This window comes from Micromys minutus (assembly GCF_963924665.1).
Source record: "Micromys minutus genome assembly, chromosome: 17".
Lineage (NCBI taxonomy): Eukaryota > Metazoa > Chordata > Mammalia > Rodentia > Muridae > Micromys > Micromys minutus.
In genome coordinates this window covers 37,153,475-37,172,711 of record NC_137952.1, presented here as the reverse complement: position 1 = coordinate 37,172,711, position 19,237 = coordinate 37,153,475, and the positions used below count along the sequence as shown (strand labels likewise).

The 19,237-nt window shown below is 46.6% G+C and overlaps 1 protein-coding gene across 4 annotated transcripts in view; it reads left to right on the top strand.

Annotated features, from left to right (window-relative positions):
- The window catches only part of UBOX5 (U-box domain containing 5), a 36,378-nt gene extending 19,033 nt beyond the window's left edge, over positions 1-17,345 (top strand). For 2 of the 4 annotated variants that reach the window (XM_080931294.1, XM_080931293.1), the window contains exons 2-6: positions 4,659-4,820; positions 6,875-6,968; positions 8,388-9,585; positions 11,960-12,118; positions 15,638-17,345. In XM_080931294.1, coding sequence (XP_080787420.1) covers positions 6,885-6,968; positions 8,388-9,585; positions 11,960-12,118; positions 15,638-15,846 — 1,650 coding nt within the window. In that variant the 5' untranslated portion in view covers positions 4,659-4,820; positions 6,875-6,884 and the 3' untranslated portion in view covers positions 15,847-17,345. Of the gene's footprint in view, positions 1-4,658; positions 4,821-6,874; positions 6,969-7,616; positions 7,684-8,387; positions 9,586-11,959; positions 12,119-15,637 lie in introns of those variants that run through there. The other 2 variants (XM_080931296.1, XM_080931295.1) reach the window with 2 other exon arrangements.
- The last annotated feature ends 1,892 nt before the right edge of the window (positions 17,346-19,237 follow it).

Genomic DNA, 19,237 nt, shown 5'->3' with positions numbered 1-19,237 from the left:
TTTTTTTTTTTCAGATTGATATATTTTATGCATGTATGTGAATCACATGTATGCCTGGTGTTCAATATCAAAAGGTGTTGGGTCCTCTGGAACTGGAATTAAGAATGGTTGTGAATACCTCGTGTGTGTGCTGGGAATCAAACCCAGGTCCTTTGCAAGAGTAATAAATTCTCGAAACTGCTGAGCCAGTACTCTAGCCCCTTCTCTTTAAAGATTGTGTTTTTATAATAACCCCTTACCTGTACTTTTTTAAAAAAAAATTTATATGTATATGTGTGTGAGCACGTGTGCACACATGTGCGTACTCATGCACTTTATTAGCATATACACCTGTGTGCCAGAAGAGGGCATCAGATCCCATTACAGATGGTTGTGAGCCACCATGTGGTTGCGAGCCACCATGTAGTTGCTGGGAATTGAACTCAGGACCCCTGGAAGAGCAGACAGTGCTTTTAACTGCTGAGCCATCTCTACAGTCCCCTTTTAAAGATTTTTTATTTTTATGTGTATGAGTGTTTAGCGCACATATGTGAATATGGACCACGTGTATGCCTGGTGCCTGGGGCATTGGATACCCTGGAACTGAAATTACAGAAGGTTTTGAGCCATTTAATATGGCTGCTGGGAATCACATGACAATTCTGTAAAAGGAAGAATCAGTGTTCTTAACCACTGAGCCATCTCTAGCCTCTTCACCCCAAACCCTGCTGTTTTGTTTGCTTGAGAGAGGGTCTTACTATGTAACCCTGGCTGTAGAACTCATCTGTAGACCAGGCTGGCCTCAAACTCACAGAAGACCACCTGCTTCTGCCTCCCAAGTGCTGGAATTAAATGCACGTACCACTGTCGTGCCTGGCTTTTCTTTTTCAGTTTTTACTAGTTCTTTTGAGAATTTTATTCAATGTTCCGATCATATTCACTCCTACTCTTTTTCTCTTTTTTTCTGGGTGTGTGTATATGTGTGAGGTCTCAGTATAGCCCAGGGTGGCCAAAGATGTTCACTGCCCAGGAATTCCATTTTATTTTTGTTTTTTAACAAATAAGCATTAGACTGCAGAGTTGTGCAGGCTAACCTCAATCTCACTTTTGCTAAGTTCTAACCTTGAACTACTTACTGATCCGTCTACTCCCAACTTACAAGTGCTGGAATTAGGAGTTTGCCATGATCCCCTACTTGGCCAGAGGTTTGCTTATTTTTAAATCCACAGCAAGAAATATATTTTGTTTGGACAAGTATCTGTATTAACTATATTTGCATATAGTTATGACATAATACCCATTTTCTGGTATTCTGGTTTTTTTTTTCCCGGTAATTTTTACCTTTTTAAACTTTGGGGGTGTTGCACACATGCCATGGTATGTATGTGGAGGTCAGAAGACACATGGAGAAGTTACCTTCTTTGGTGGTATGGGTCACAAGGGTCACCCCACATCTCAGGCTTCCACTGCTGCCTGACCTCAAGCAACTTTGAGCAGTCAGTTACTTTAGCTGTGATCTAAGATCCCCAGTGTTTACTTTGTTACCACATTTGGAAAAGGAGGCTAAATTTGTGAGTATTTTACTGAATCAGACTTACAGTAACTTTGGTTGCAAGGCAGTTTTCTTGGCAGGGCTGGGAAAGCTGTCTTCCTACGCTCTTTGTCTTTTTTTATGTTGGACCCCACCCTTTTTTTTCTTGGATAAAGCATTAAGGACAGGTTGACCATGAAACATCAGGGTGTTGAAACTAGACAGGTAGCTAGTAAAGCTATATACCAGCTAAGGCAAAGGAGGCAGATCTCTTGAGTTTGAGGCCAGCCTGGTCTACAAAGTTTCAAGACAGCCAGTGTTACACAGAGAAACCCTCCCATGAAAAACACATAAAACTGCATTACATTTCCTGGGAGAGGTGCCTGCTACAGTGTGTACCTGTGGAGGTTCTCTGCTTCTACCCTATGGCTCCACTGAGCATCTCACAGGCATCTTCTTTGTTTTCTTTTTTCCATTCCTTCCAAAGAGGTGTTTTCTGATGAGAATAAATAAGGACAGCTATTCTGTTACAGAATTCTGAAAGTTCTAGCTAATACAGTAAAACAAGAGACCATAAGAATTACCATTTCAGAAAGCTTACTGTTACTGATATTAAAATCAGTAGTAAGTTCAAGCCTAAAGTCAGTAGTAGATTACCTAATATGCATGAAGCTCAACTTGCACCACCCAAAAAAAAAAAAAATCCAAAATAAACAAGCATTGCATTTAAAGGCCAGAAGTATGCATTTTCTTATTTGTAGAATAACTGGCTCAAAGATTAATGGAAGTCAGAATTACAGTGCATGCCTGTAACTCCAGCACTAGGGAGGATGAGGAATTCAAGGCTAGCCTTGGCTGTGTAGTAAGTTCAAGACTAGCCTAGGGTTCTTGTCAACCTGCTTTAAACAACAAAAATTAATGTAGTAAGGAAATCTAATTTATTATTCATTGGAATCTTTAAAACATGTAGATTCCACTTAAAAATGTAAACTGAAGTAGGACTAAGGGAAAGGAAGACAGAAATCTACTCAGCATGCCGTCTCAGGGCTGGGAGGTGGAGGCAGGAGGATCAAGAGGTAGGTACACCTTTGCTGCATAGTGCTCGTGTGGCCGACTGTAAAAGTAGGAGATGACTTACTATTGAATTACTCTTTACTCATCCTACGTGAAATGATTTCACAGCAACTTTACGATATGAATATTTTAGATAAATTTAAATGCTAGACTACGGATTGTATTACCTCTTGCTTGTTCATTCTCTCTTTCCTTCTTCATTCCTCCCTCCCTCCCTTCCTCCTTCCCTCTCTTCCTTCCTCCCTTTCTTTTTATGTTTTTTGAGGCATGGTCTCTACATGGATAGCCCTTGCTATCTTGGAACTCAGTGATCTGCCTGCCTCTGCCTCTAGTTCTGAGATTAAAGGCCCAGGTCACTACTCACTGCATGTGGTTTATTCCTGCTTTATAGCAGCAGAAGTAGAGTGTCCTGGTTGTACCTTAATGCCATCAAGCTGCTTGGGAGAAACTCTTATTTTAATATTGAGAACAAAGGAAAAGTTTCTCATGGGTCTCAAACAGAGCATACCAGGTAGAGAGTGATCATTTTAACAACTTAAGAAAACTGCATACCACCTTACAAGCTGGTTTCCACAGAGCAGGTAGGTCCATGAATATGTGCTGTACGGCAGGGAGCATGCTCATGACAGTAGCTGGTCTGCTCTTAGGGACAGGCCAAGACATTATCCAGAGAGTCAGCTTGAGAAAAGACACATCTTAGAAATGTCATGGTTGTTAGCTGATGTGTTGTACCACCTGTGTCCTACTGTGCTGGTTAGTTTTTGGTCAGCTTCACACAAGCTAGAATAATCTGGAAAGAGGAGACCCTCACTTGGAAAAAAATCTGGGGGCTAGAGAAATGACTCAGCAGTTAGGAGTACCAACTGCTCTTCCAGTGAACCCACCATATGGCAGGTTGTAACCATCTATAACTCTAGTCTCAGAGGCTCTGACATACCTTCTGGTTTTGATAGGCATCAGACATGCATGTGGTACATAGTTATATATATATATTCATACATACATTCATACATATACATACATAGTTATACATATAGGCAAAACAAAAACAATCTCTAGCCAGCTGTGGTAGCACACATCTTTAATCCCAGTACTGGGGAGGCAGAGGCAGGAAGATCTCTGTGAGTTCTAGGCTAGCCTGGTCTACACAGTGATTTTGAGAACAGCCTTCATAGAGCTTCATAGAGAGACCTTGTCTCAAAAAAAAAAAAAAAAAAAAGCTCTACTAGGTTGGCTGATAGGCAAGTCTGTGGGTCATTTTTCTTGACTGATGGTTATGTGAGAGGGTGTAGCCCACTTGGACAGTACCAGCCATGGGCAGGTTGTCTTACAGGATATAAGATGTAAGCAGAGACAGCCTCAACGAGATGCTAGGAAGCTACATTATGCTGTGGTCTCTGCTTCGGCTCCTGCCACCGGGTTGCTGCTTAGTTTCTGCCATGACTTCTCACACTGATGGACTGTGATGTGGAAGTACAGCCAGATAAACTCTTTTCTCCAGCAACAAAGCACACACCAATAAAGTGTCCCAGTCACGGTTCTATTGCGGGGGGTGGGGGTTTCATCTATGGTCACCATGGTAGGGAGCATGGTGGCAGACAGGCAGGCGTGGTGAAGAAGTAGCCAAGAGCTCATATCTGATGGTCAAGTTGTAGGCAGAGAGGTAGAGACAGCCTGGGCCTGTTGTGAGCTTTTGAAACCTACAGTGACACCACCTCCAAGGCCACACCTCTTAATCTTTACTAAACAGTTCCAATAACTGGGGACCGGCCATTCAAACATATGAATGGGCCTTTGGGAGCTATTCTCATTCAAACCACTATATATGGCAACTAAATTGTGTTTTTAAAATTTCCTGTGCTGGGAATTGAACCTAGAGTTGTGCAAATACTAGTCACTTTCTCTACTACTGAGCTATATTTCCAGCCCTATTTTATATCTTTTAAAGTTATTTGTGGTGCTTTGGATTGAACCCAGAGCCTCATGCAAGCTAGCTAGGCAAATAAATGCTCTACCACTGAGTTATAGCCAAAGCCCGAAAATTGAATTAATGTTTCACTTGTTTTTGCTACAGGTGAGGATCCCACCTAAACTTCTGAGAAAGCTGTCGGGTAGCAGTATGGGATAAGACCTGCCGCCGTCCCCAAAGATACCAGATCGAAGGCAGAGATGACACTGAGGCTGACGATGATCTAATACGGATGAACTGAGTAGCCTCTGTCTTCCTTCCAGTGCAGTAAGTGCTTGTCCTAGGCTCCTGCGCTTCAGTACTGTACGCACGGAGTTGGCCACCAGTGATCAGGTTGCAGCGGCTGTATGAGCTGAGTGAGACTTGACGAGAAGGCCCTTACACAGGTCTAAAAGGCAGCGACAACGGGCAGGGCCCATAAGGTTTTCCTTGAGACTCGATCTGATGTACGTTGGAAAGGGTAATCAATTGTCATGGTTCAGGGGCTGGGGATGTAGCTCCTTTAGTAGAGTGCTTGCCTAGCATGTAGGAAATCCTTGATTTAATCTTCATTATCACATAAACTGGGTGTGGTGGCAACTACCTCTTGGAAATAGAGGCAGGAGGAGCCTGGGCTCTTAGAGACCTTATCTCAAAAACATAAAACAAACAAACAAAAAAAAAAGACTTCCACATTTCTATAGCATACAATAACTTTCAATTTGATGTGTATGTTTTCTTGCCTGCATGGTATGTCTTTGTACCACATGCATGCTTGGTGCCCAAAGAGGCCAGAGGAAGGCATCAGATCGAATGGACTGAGTTACAACTGCTTGTAGGTCGTCATGTGGGTACTAGGGTTGGAATCCAGGTCCTCTAGAAGAACAGTCGGTACTTTTAACTTCTGAGCCTTTTCTTAGAAGCCACCCTGGGATAGGAGAGGTGGCACGGCCAGTGAAGGCACTTGTCATCAAGGTCCGATGACCTGAAGTCTCCTCTTAGGATTCCTATAGTAGAATGAGAGAACCAGCGCCTGCCAAGTTGTCCTGTCTTTCCCTCACATACTGTGGCATACCTACGTATGTACACACATGTACACACACAGTAAATAAATAAATGTAATTTTACAAAAGTTCACTAAATGACAGACTCTAGTGGCCTGAGTTAAATACCTAGAACCCGTGTAAAGTTAAAAGGAGAAAAGGGCAGTCCTGGGCTGTCCTCTGACCTCCGCATGGGCTGCAGCACACGAAGCCTCACACGCACCATATGTATACATATAACAACTGTTAAAGGTAAAGTAGGAAAAGGGAATCTGGTATACTTAAATAAATGGCGTATATGCCATGCTCGTAAGGGTTTTATGCCATCCAAGTGCCATGATAATACCCGCAGCTGCTGCACAGATTCTATAAACCAAGGAAACAGCACAGCCTTCTCAAAAATAGTTTGACTCTTCCAGGTGCTTTGTTTAAGGGAACAGTTACACTGACAAGGACTAAGAGCCTAGCACTGCTGTGATTGCTCTCTGTGACCCTGTCCATTCAAACTGCACCCCCACACCCTTTAAAAAAAAAAAAAATTCTTTAAGATTATATACACTGTAGCTGTCTTCAGACACACCAGAAGACATCAGATCCCATTACAGATGGTTGTGAGCCACCATGTGGTTGCTGGGAATTGAACCCAGGACCTCTGGAAGAGCAGTCAGTACTCTTAACCACTGAGCCATCTCTCCAGACCCCCTCCCCCCATGCCTATTTTATTGTGTTCTGTTGCTTATATAATGTCTCCTTCCTATAGGAACATATTGTAGAACTGACATGTTTGGCCATCAGCTAGAAGCCTGGCAGCCTTTGCCAACCTGTAGAACTTATTTTAGAAATTTACCTTCTCAAGTCTGGAGATGTGGCTCCACAGTTAAAGGGATTTAATTCTCAGCGCCCACATGGTAGGTCGAAATCTTCTGTGACTCCAGTCCCAGGGTACCTGAATTTCTGACCTTTTTGAGTTCATGCACATCCCTGGTGCACAGACATACACTTAGGCAATGCACACGTGTACACACACACTCTCTCTCTCTCTCTCTCTCTCTCTCTCTCTCTCTCTCTCTCTCAATAAAATAAGTTTTGGGTTTTTTGTTTGTTTGTTTTTAAAGAAAATGCCCTTTTTAACTTTTCAGTGAGTGATTTTCAGTAGGACACAGGGAAGTGGTATAGACTGGAAGAATATACCAGAAGTTCTGCATCTGCCTGTTTGCTCCTCTCTTAGATTTAACTCCTGAAAGTTTAAAACTGAATTTTAATGTGTCTGGCTAATAGTAAGTTTCAATTTTTTTAAAGGCTGTTTCTGATGCTTGGAACTATTCTTTCATCCACAAAGATGGTGATAAATCTTTGTCTCCCTCAGTTCAAACCAAGAATTCACTGCAACAAGGTAAGCCAAACAAGTACATACACATGTAATGTGTTCTTTAGACCTTCCCCCATTTCCTGGCTTGTGTACTTTACCCCTTAGGTCTCAGCAGGCTGCATTCAGACAAGTATTGGCAGTCCCCAAGAATCACAGAGCACTGTCACTCTGTGACTCATTTGTGAAGACCATTTCCTCTGTGCCAAGCAAGGTCACGTGTGCCCAATGAGCGCTCTTCCCTCCCTCTCCCGCCTCCCCTGTCCCTTTCCTCTCTGTTGTTGTTTTGTTTTTAAGATTCATTTGCTTTTTCCAGGTGTTGTGGTGCATACCTTTAATCTTAGCAGGAGGGAGACAAGAGAGGCAGGAGAATCTCTGTGAGTTCAAGGCCAGCCAGGTGCTGGGAACTAAACCTGGACCCTTTCTGAAAGAACCACACATGCTCTTAACCACTAGAGAGTCCTCCAGACCTGGTTTTTGTTTTTTGTTTTTTATGACAGAGTCTCAGTGCTGACCTGCAGAGCTGAGACTGACCTATAAATCACCATATAGCCAAGGACGACTTTGGGCTGGTCGTTCTTCCTCACCCTCCCCAGCACAGGAACTCACTGGTGTGAACCGCCACACACAGTATCATGTACTGTGATTTTTTGTTTTTGCTTGTTTGAGTCAAGAGTTTCATGTAACCGTGACTGCTCTCTGATTTGCTGTGTAGCACGAGATGGCTTTGAACTGGGTAATGGTAAGTTTATACCAGAAACTCATAATCCCAGCACTGGGGAGGTAGAGGAGGCAAGTCTCTTGAGTTGTTTTGGTGGCTAGCCTAAGCTACACAATGAGTTCCAGGACAGCCAGGACTACACAGAGAAACCTTGTCTCAAAAACAAAAAAAATAAAAGAAAGAAGAAAGAAGGTAAAGAAAAGAAAAGGTCTTGAATTCCTGGTCATCCTGCTTTATCAAATGCTGGGATTGTAGATTTGTACCATAAGCCTTGCTTTTTGCTCACATTTTTAATAATGGGTCATGCTTGGGGCTATTTACCTTCAGTCTGTGACATGATATTGAATGCCTCCAAAAACTTGAGATAATTCAGTTTTAACAGATAAAATGTAAATTAGGAATGTAAAGTTTTTTTTAAAATCAAGTTTTGCAGGGCTGGAGACACGGCTCAGTAGTTAAGAGTGCTGACAGCTCTCCCAGAGGTCCCAGATGCAATGTTTTACACCCACACGGAGACTCACAACCATTGGGACTTAAGTTCCAGGGGATCTTACACCCTTTTCTAGCCTCTATGGGTACTGCAGGCGTGCAGTGCACAGACTTTCAGTCGGGGAATACCAGTATACATAAAATAAAAGCATATTAAAAAGTATTTTTGTAAGTGACAAGTTTTGAAGCCAGTTGTCATTTGCATCAGTGTGTCTCCTGTTTGTCATTCCGTCTAGGTGTCAGCTGATGGTTATGAAGTAGAAAATCTCATCTCTGAAGACCTCATAAAGAGAAGCCATGGCTTTAGGGCAGAGTATTTCATTAGACCTCCAATCTATGTGACAGTTTCCTTTCCCTTTAATGTGGAAATTTGTAGGGTTAACATAGATCTCACAGCTGGGGGATGTCAGAATGTCACTGGCCTGGAATTATATACATCTGCCTTATCCAGCAGAGCCTCTCGGGATGCACAGGACTGCTGGACTACAGTCCCAATGGAGACATCCATTCCAGACAAGGAGGCCTTCACCTTGGTAGGCAAAGTCTTACTGAAAAACCAGAACCATGTGGTGTTCAGCCACAGGGGCTTCAAGGCCAGACCACCTTTTGGCCCAATGGAAGTCACGCTTCTCTCTCCTGCTGTTGTAGCCCAGGAACTCTGGAATAAAGGGGCTCTTTCCCTTAGCCACGTGGCCCACCTCAAGATCGGCATCACCCACGTGACAGGCAGTGGCATCCCTTGCATTAAGCGTTTAGAGGTGTGGGGTCAGCCAGCCAGGACCTGCTCTCAGGAGGTGATAAACAGTGTCTTGTTGACAGCCTCAGAACACCTGCCTCAGGACTTGGGTCTGCACACTCCAGCCTTGCCCATGGAGAGTGACTGTGACCCTGGGGGTCAGTCTGAGGGCCAGCAGCCTTCCTGTACCTTACAGGACATATCCGAGGTGGTTGGAAATGTGCCAGAGGAGTTCCTGGATCCTATCACCCTGGAGATCATGCCATGCCCCATGCTGCTGCCTTCGGGCAAGGTCATTGACCAGAGCACTCTGGAGAAGTGTAACCTCAGTGAAGCTGCTTGGGGCCGAGTGCCCAGTGACCCTTTCACAGGGTTAGCCTTTACTCCACAGTCCCAGCCCCTACCTCATCCTTCCCTGAAGGCCCGGATCGACCGTTTCCTACTCCAGCACTCTGTTTCAGGCTGCCACCTGCTTGGGAGAGCACAGACTACATCAGCAATGACCCCTTCTACCATTGCTCTGCCCTCAAGGAAAAGGAAGCCAGAGGTGTCTGAGCACGGCTCAGCCTGCAGCCTTGGCATGGATGCCTCTTCCTCTGCCACAAGCCCTTTACTCTCATCCACTACCTCAGAGCCCACTGCCAAGAAGATGAAAGCCGCCAGCGAGCTCGGCCTGGCGGACATGGACTGTTCAGCAGGTAACTCACTCTTCTGTGTTCCTGCAGACATGGTGTCGCGGACTTTGACTTTATGATTTACTAGGTTAGATTTAGGAGGCTGGGGACCATGCCTCTTCCTTCTCATTTTTGTAGAGAATCTCAGTTTTGTGGTTTTTGTTTTAAGATTTATTTATATATATGCATTTTATGGATATGAGTATCTTATCTGCACACACACATCCACACCAGAAGAGGGTATCAGATCCCATTATATATAGTTGTGAGCTGCCATAGGATTGTGGGAATTGAACCCAGGACCTCTGGAAGAACAGTCAGTGCTCTAAACTTTGAGCCATCTCTCCAGCCCCCAGGCATCTTAGTTTGGTCCTAGATAACCTGGAAGCCCCGAAGGATTATGTAGGTTCTCTTATTATTCTGAGATTTCTTTTTTTATTTGTTTGTTTGTTTGTTTGTTTAGAAAGAAGGCTTCACTCTGTAGCTCAGGCTAAAGCTTCCTCTGTAATCCTGACTAGTGTTGAACTGTGTTGAGCCTCCTGTCAAGACCTGACACCTGATTGTTCCTAAGTTTTGTCACCATGTTTTGTGATGGATCATCTTGTTGGTGAACTTGCCTGCTTTGTGTTCCCTTTGTATTTTCTGGAAAGAGGGATGCTTTTTCCTGCCTTGAGTCCTCCATTCAGACCTGCTGGGAGGAGAAACAACTGGCTCCTTAAAGCAGACCCTATCTTCTTTTCTGGAACCTTCTATGCATCTTGTGTCTGGATACCTTTGGGATACTGTCTTGTCTTCCCAGAGATGGTGGAAGCACATTGCGGTTCCCCTGCTCACTCACCCATGAGGAGGCACCACACACAAGAAAGCGAAAAAGTAGGAAGTTAGGGGCCTGCCTCTCAGGAAGAAAACATGGTGGTAAATGTGAGTGTGGGTTGTACTGTTGCTGAGTATGTGGCGTCAGCTACCTGGCTTCCTGCTGACGTCACAGGGACTCCTGGGATTGGCATCCCTGCCACCCTGTGAACAGAGCAGCCCTGGCTTGCTTTGGAAATGTCTGGAAAACCATGTAACTTTTTAAGACTGGCAAGACTCTTGGTTGTTTGGTTGGTTTGGTTTGGGTTTTGAGACAGGGTTTCTCTGTGTAATTCTTGCTGTCCTGGAACTTGTTCTGTAGACCAGGCTTGATTCAGACTTGGAGATCCACCAGCCTCCTTTGTACTGGGATTAAAGATGTGCAGCACCACTGCCCCTTCTAAGAATTTTAAAGGTGGCCTTTTTCTTATGAGATAGGGTCTGATGCACCCAAGCTGGCCTGGAACTCTGTATTACTAGGATGCCTTTGACCGCCTAATCCTCCTGCTCCACCTCCCAAGTACTAGGGTCACAGGCACATGCCACCAGAGAGTAGAACACACACTCCTCTCATCCTTCTGGTGGCCAGCTGGGTTCCTTGCAGTTTTTCTTACTACCTTCCACCTTTTAAGGGTTTTGTATATTTTATTATCACTGTTATCGTTGTTGTTGTGTGTGCACTCATGTGTCATGCACGGGTGTGGAGGTCAGAGCACAGCTTTCAGGGTTAGTTACTCTCTTCTGTGGGTTCTGAGGATTGTCAGGACGCTATGGCCAGCAGGCTCCAGCATCTGCCTTTCTCTGCCTCCTCTGCTCTTGGGGTTTGGCACAGACTCTGGAAATGAACTCAGGTGCGCATGCTCTTGCTGTAAGTACTTTACTAACAGCCAGTTCCCTAGCACTTGAGCCTTTTTCTTTTTTCAGATCAGAAAGGTATGGCAGCACATGCCTGTGATTCCAGCATTTGAACTTGAGAGGTAGAGGCTGAGGAATAAACTGAGTTTGAGGCCATCTTAAGCTACATAGTGATAATTTCATCTTAAAAAGCCAAGAGGAAAACAGGAGGGAAGTAAGCTGAGGCAGAGGATAGAGTGAGATGGGGCCATCCAGAGCTGGGATCTGCTTGTCCCATCGTTTCCTTAACCACAGGAAGGCCTTGTGAACTGTAACTTAGGGGCTTGGAGTGTAGCCGAGCAAGTGGTAAAGTGACTGTCTAGATGGCACAAGTTTAGGCTCTGTCCCCAGTACTATATGATAAATGGGGGAAGAAAGGAGGTAGGTGCAGTTCTGCTTGAAGCCTCAAGCTGCCTCTGTCTTGCACAACTCCTTGGGGATCTTTGAGAGAAGCCCAGAGCTTCTGCTTCAAAGATGGGAAGGAGTTGTCAGGGCTCCTAGGACTTGACTCCTTTGTTCTGTGATTACCATCCTGGGGACATTATAGTCACATGTCTGAACTTGGAAGGGTTATTTTCTGCCTCCAAGGACTTGTGTCAATTTCTCTTTTGCTGAGTCTTCCTGGATTTTTATGGTGTGTATCTCTCAACAGGCCCGGTGTCCCATGAGCAGAAGCTGTCACAAAGTCTGGAAATTGCCCTGACTTCCACCCTTGGCTCCATGCCTTCCTTCACTGCCCGGCGCACCGAGGGGCAGCTCCAGCTAGGCACAAGAGGGAGCAGTGCTTGCAGGAGGCCAGCTACCAGCTCTGGTAATCTCAGGGGCTCTGGCGTGTGCCTGTGCATGCTGCTGGGCGTGGTCTCTTCAGGGTCTGTGAGCCTGCATAGCCAGCTCCCTCTCGTCTTCCCCAGGAGATGAAGGGCTGCCCAGGACTAAGCATGGGCAAGCTAGTTAGCCCTGTCATTCTGTGCACGCTGGTCTTCACTACAGGCTTTTGTTTTGATTATTTTGACATGGGATCTTTTGACATGCTGGCCTTGAACTTCCCAGTTCCCAAGTGCATTCCAAGTGGATTGCCGAGGTGCCCACCACACCTGGCTACAGTGGACTGCATAGATCTCTCATGGGACACAAATGCACCTTTTCTGTTTCCTACCCTTCCCCTCATCTGAGGTCTGGTATTTTATGTACATGTGAAGAAAGGTTGAGGTCTCAGATGTCATTTTTCTGCCCTTCTTGGCAACATTGTTACCATTGTACTGGAAAAGCACAGCAGTAGTTACTAAGACACAGTCTGCCTCCCCACGCCCCCAAAAAATAATAACCTAGGAGTATATTGGTTATATTGTATAGTAGATACAAAGTGAGGAACTGACTGGGTGTCTTTTCCTCTTTTTTCATTTGTTTACCTGTATAACTGTTTTATCTGTGTGTCTGCACCATTCCATGCTTGGTAGAGTTCCAAGGAAAGGTCAGATACCCTGAAACTGGAGTTACAGGTAGTTGTAAGCCACCATGTAGGTGCTGGGAACCAAACCCCAGGTTCTTTGCAAGAGCCAGTGATCTTTAATCACTGAGCCATCTCTCCAGTCATGTCCTTCACCAACAACCTTTTTAAACAAAGGACAAGGTGAAGCCTGGTGAGGCTGATGGGTAGGCGCTTGACTCCCCCTGCTGATACAGAGCCTGTCCTCCTATTGTCCTCTGGATTTCCATCTCACTCCTGCCCACTCTGTCTCCTAACTATTTCAAAGGGCCCTGTGGAATGGGGTTTGTGGCTGCTCGTCTGCTCAGCATCCAGGGATGAGACTGGCCGGCCTTTTCTGCCTTCAGCCATTTCTTTTCACTTTCTGTTGTGAGAATCTCCAGTGAGAGCCCTCATCTAAGACTGCCATTTCAGCTTTGTCTTCTCCCTGGAACTCAGACCCCACCCTTCCTGACAGCTGCTGGGACCCCTCTCATTGGCATCCCCAGCACTCCCTACCCCCATGTTGGTAAAGAGCCCCATCTCTACTTGTCAAGCCTTCAGCATGGAAGTAGTCCATTTGTCCTTCAGTGTCCTTTCTTTGACATTATCAGGTCCTTTTTATACATGTGTGGAGGTCAAAAGACAACTTTAAGAAGTTGGTTCTTCCCCACTGTAGATTCTAGGGATGGAACTCAGGTCATCAGGCTGAGTCGTCTCTTCAGCCCCCTTTGCACTTTTCTTTGCTGTGGTTCTGAGAGACACCCTGGTTCCAGCTCTGTGGCCTTTCCCCAGCCCATGCAATACTCTTGTTGGCTCCCTCTAGCTACTTTGCTCACCATCCCCATTGCCCACGGCCTCACCATCCTTATGGAGTCAGATTCTTTCACAGATCACAGTGTTCCACTTAAGGTTCACACATGAGTCAGAGCCCCACCGTCATGTCTCCTTTCCTCCTGATCACACCAGCGTTCCTGCTTCTTTATTCATTTATTTCGATTTAATGATCTTTGTTTTCTGTCTCTAAAACTGTCAAAGGCTTTAGATCTCTGAGACCTATTAATGAGGTTTCCTGTTGGTGGTAAAGGCAGTTGGAGCCCTTGTGTATTTCTCTGTGTAGCCTTGGCTGTACTTGACCTAGCCTGCCTGGTCTACAGTCTCTATGCTGGATGCTTCTGAGGTTGTTAGTACCATGAGAATTCATTTTTTATCAGCCTTTTTTTTTGGTTTGTTTGGTTTTTTTTTTTTTTTTTTTTTTTTTTGAGACAGGGTCTGTCTTAGGGTTTTACTGCTGTGAACAGACACTATGACCAAGGCACGTCTTTTAAGGACAACATTTAATTGGGGCTGGCTTACAAGTTCAGTCCATTATCATCAAGGCAGGAGAGCATGGCAGTGTTCAGGCAGGCTTGATGCAGGAGGAGCTGAGAGTTCCACATTTTATTCCAAAAGCAGACAGGAGACTGGCTTCCAGGGAGCTAGGATGAGGGTTTTAAAGTCCATGGCCATGGTGACACACCCACTTTAACAAGGTCACACTTGGAAATAGTGCCACTCTGGGCCAAGCGTATTCAAATCATCACAGGGTCTCACTGTGGACCCTCGGTTGACTTCAGACTTGCAGTGATTTTTCTGCCTCAGTCTTCCATGTGCTAGGATGGTAGACATGTCCTATCATGTCTTGCAACAGAGACAGGGTCTTACTGCATAGCTCTGGACAATACATTACTTGCTATGTAGTCCAACAGCAATCTTCCTACTTCAGCCTACCTACCCATTCCCAGAGAATCCCAGAGAACCAGAGACTAACACCCTGATGTATGTAGGGGCAAACAGGAGACCCTGTGTGAAGGGCTAAGACCAACAATTGAGGTTGTCCTCTGACTTCCACACTCCAGCCAAGGCACACATACCAGGACTCACATACAAGGATTTAAAAGGTCAGAGTGGGCTGGAGAGATGGTTCAGTGGTTAAGAGTACTTGTTCTTATAGAGAACCTGGGTTCAATTCACAACCATCTGTACATCTGGTTCCAGGGGGTCTGATACCCATTCTGCCTTCTGTGGGCACCAGGCACACGCACAGTACAATTACATACATGCAGGCAAAACGCTCATATACATAAAACCAAATATTTTTAAAGAAAGCAAGGCTGGAGTTCAGAATTTCCAAGCCAGGAATAGTGGCTTTCCAAGCACATAAGGACTTGAAGCAAGATGATCCTAAGTTCAGAATCAACCTGAAAAAAGACAAAACCAAGGAATTTTTGCAAAGTGAGGGTAACTTGGGGTCCCCCAAGTGAGCTTTAAAAACAGGCCAGTCTGTTTCCTAGAGTTGAGGAGAAAGAAGCTTTTTCAAACTAAAATCACTAGGAAGGAAGAGCTACAGAGGGCCAGGACCAGAGCTGCCCTCACTTAGAGGACTTGAAGGAATCTCATAGTGAATCTTGTAGTGGGGGGGGCTGCCCAAGGCCAGGGTAGTTCAAGGGATCAAGGGGTTGGAAAGCAGCCACTGAGAGATCAAAGTTGCCTCTGATGATCCCTGTAACCCCAACTGTTCTGACTGTCCTGGTTGATCCATTCTGCTCTTTGCTTTCCTTACAGCTTCTCTTGGCAGGGTAAGCTTGTATCTTGTGCTAGGTTTGACAGGGGACTGTACAAACTGACAGGGGACTGTGTTTGGGAGGCCAGGGACAGGCCTAATCCTGTGCTCTACATCAGAAGCCAGTTATTAAACACGCATGCATCAGCACCAAGATAAAGATGGCAGATGGGAGGCCTGCTTTGTTTCAGCTTCCAGGACCAAAGCTTATTACACTGAGGAACAACTTCACCTAACCCTGCCTCATTTTTCTGTTTCACTAGAGCATCCAAGGAGTGTCTCTGGCCCAGAGTGTGCCTCTTGCAAACGAGCATTTTCTTCCTACTCCACCAACGAGCCTGTGTACCAGCTGCCCTGTGGTCACCTTCTGTGCCGACCCTGCCTGAGTGAGAAGCAGCGCTCCCAGCCCATGGTGTGCACAGCCTGCCGGCAGCCAGTCACCAGCCAGGATGTGCTGCGGGTCCATTTTTGAGTGATGAGCCTCAACTAGAGAAGCCCCATTTTGGGGAGACCTGAAGGCAAAGGAAGCGAGACCAGGATCCCAGTGCCTCTGTTCTCTCCTGGGCTTGAACACCTCATAGTGTGTTACAGGGCCTGGGTAGGGACATCCCACTCCTGCTTAGGCAACAACAGGATAACAAAGCCATAGGGCTGAGCTGGAGACACATCCCTATTCTCCTTGGCCTACCTTGCCACCACGCAGCCAGAGCCAGCCCCAACTGCTCAGGAGCACTCCCCTGAAGCCCCCACGTTCTCTGCATACAACCTTCTAATGGAGCTCAGTAGACTGACTTGGGAACCTCACATGGCCTTCTCTGCCTCAGGGTCACTCAGAAGTGGACCGTGGTAGGGGCTGCACATGAGTTAGCCATGTGTGCCCCCACCCCTGCAGACACTTGCAGCCTTAATAGAGTGACAGTTGACATTCAACAAGGATTCCTCCTGGCACACAGAACAGGACCGCCATATGCAATGGCTGCCACCGGGTAGGCAGGGGTTCAGCTCTGCCCAGTGTGGGAGTGTCCATGCCAGGGGAGGGCGAGTAGCTCTTGAAGGGAGAGGATTCCTGTTCCATATGTATCCCACTGAAGGAAAATACATATTTATAGGAGACATTCTTTTTAAAAGCCTGTGTGTGTGTGTGTGGGCACACATGGTGTGCCTGTGGAAATCAGTGCTCCAGGGGTCAGCTCACTCTTTCCAACTCCGCGGCTCCCAAACCTCAGGTCATCAGCGACGTGGCCGTCCCCCTACACTCTGAACCACCTCCTTGGATCCCTGTGCTACATTTTTTTTCCTTTCAAAATTAAACCTTAAATTTCAGAGTCCCAAAGAAATGGATTGTATACAGCTCTGTTGGCCCTGCCAAGAGCTTCCAGCCGGTAGAAGGCACAGTCCTCACACTGTCCTGGTCTCTTCCAGGCGTTCCGCTGTGAGCCGCATGCTCTTTGTCTCCTCTGGTTGCTTTCACAGTTCCCAGGAGGTAGCCAGTAGGGAAATGACCCCTTTCTCCTATACCACTAGTTCCTGTCCAGCGTTCACGTGAGACAGCAGGGTCTGTGGGCAGGTCTCCCTGCACTGCCTGCTGACTCCTGTCTAGGTGTTGTGTTCTTAGCCCATCGGCTACAGAGGGCTTGGTTTGTGGGTTGGCCCTACCCATAACCTGTCATGGTCTTTGGAGTAGCCCACTTTCCATTCACCTCTATGTGAGTACTGGGAACCATCCCTGCCCCCTACTCCCAAGAGCCCCCAAGCTGCCGCTCCTCTGCAGTACTGCCAGAGGTGTCTGGCCTACTCTGCTGGAAAACTAGGTCTGGGAGCCCCTGGGGTGGGCTGTAGCTACCCTGAGTCAGGGAAGGGGAAGATGCTCCCACACCATAAATGTGATTAAGTTTTCTCCTAAAGATCTGACCCCCACCCATGTAGAAGTGCTTTTTTTTTTTTTTAATTCACTACCAGAAACATTGTAATCTTCCCTTGAATGTATGAATGAAAGCTGGGTGTGGTGTAAATTTGTAAATTCAAACATCTGGAAGACTGCTGTGAGTTCAAGGGCAGCCTGGGCTACAGAGCAAACTTGTCTCAAAGGCACTGAAATAAAAATATATTTGGTCCCATGGACATTTTATTTCTCATTAGAGACTGGGCCTGGGGCCAGGCACAAAACAGCTTCCTGGTAAACAAGGGGAGCTCAACACCATTGACCAAGAAGATGCAGCTACAACGTTGTCTCCACTTGGCAGCCATCCAGAGATGGCATGTCCTTTGCTGGGTGATGGGGTCATGTACTCAGTGAAGGAACAAGACTCAAGCCGTGGCACCTGGGTCTGCTGAGAACAGGTGGGTGGCTCGAGATGAAAAGTCCACAGCAGCTTCGGGCTCTGGGTCTTCATTCCCTAAGTTTACAAGTGAGGCCTGGTCAGCTGCCTGATGGGGCCACAGCTCTGAGCCTCAGCCGCTCCCTGAGCTGGTGGAGAGTCTCTGAGAGTTAGTCCTGAAGGTAGAAGAAATAGAAGAACCAGATAGCCAGGAGGAAGACCAGCAGCTGCTCACTGTTCATGGAGGATGCCTGCTCCCTGTAGGTGGCCACCTGGACCCTGCAGCCACTAGGTCTGCGGTCTGAGTAGGATTTCTCAGTCTCAGACCTGTTCTTCCTACATTTTTCCATTTTGAGGCTTCTCAGCTGCTGGGCTCCTTCCCATTTCCCAGGGAAACAGGGTCCTCTGACGTGGAGTTCCTGTAACTAGGTCTCTAGACAAAGAGACCAGTCCCCCACTGCCAGTGGCATTGTGACGCAGACCTGAATTCCATTGTGATAGCCACTGGGGTGGAGTGGGGTTCCTGTGGGCTGGCCTTCTCCCACAGAGCTCCCTTGTGCACTCTGGAAGGAAGGGTTAGCCCACAGCTCCCCCCAACTCTGCTCCCTCTTCCAGCCTCCCGTCCTATCACCTGGCCTCCAGGCCACTTGCACGTGCAGCGTCTCAATTTCTGAGTGGAAAGGGGACTAGCCAAAGCCGTACTGTTCAAAACAGTCACCTTTCATCCCTGGGTGATTATATTAAAATAAAAGCTGAGAGTCATGGCTTTTGCTTGTATTTCCAACCTTTATGCATTTGAGGCTGGCCTGGAATACAGAGAAGCCATGTCTCAAAACTAAGCAAATTGGATTTACATTCCTACTGTCACCAGGCAGCCACATATGGAGGCCACTAGACTGGGCAGTTGAGATACGGACACAGGATAGCTTGTACCTCGCTGCTATCCATTGACAACTGTCTGGGGCTCTACTTGCTGGAGTGGGTCTCTTGCCACCCCTCCCAGGGCCCTTCTTGACTCTTGGCACCCTCTCTTTGGGTCCAGGGCCCAGACATTAGCCGTGACTCAGCTGATAAAATGCAACCCCATGGCTCATTAATTAGGAAGTCTGTAATTAGCCTGTCTGGGTGCCTTCAGAGAGAACCCCTTTCACCTGCCTTCCTCCCTCTCACCCAGGGGATGAGCTCAGGCAAGGGAGCATCGCCCCTGAGACAGAAGAGGGGAACGAGACCATGAGCAACAGGGAAAATGAGATGCTGGTGCACACACTTGTGTGTGTGATGTCTCAGAGAGGTCACCTCTAATGAGATGACGGAAATGAGCTGCTCTTCCTGAACCTCGAAGTTTCCTCCAAGAAACCCATAGGGAGATGGAGCCTGGCCCAAGCTAAGGCTGCAACCATTTTAATTTTTGATACGGGTTTTCACTCTACAGCTCTGGCTGGCCTAAAACTCACTATGTAGACTTCAGATTCAACCAAACATCAAAAACCCTGTACCGTCTGCTGGAGAGCTGGCTCAGTTGAGAACACTAGCTACAAGGAATCA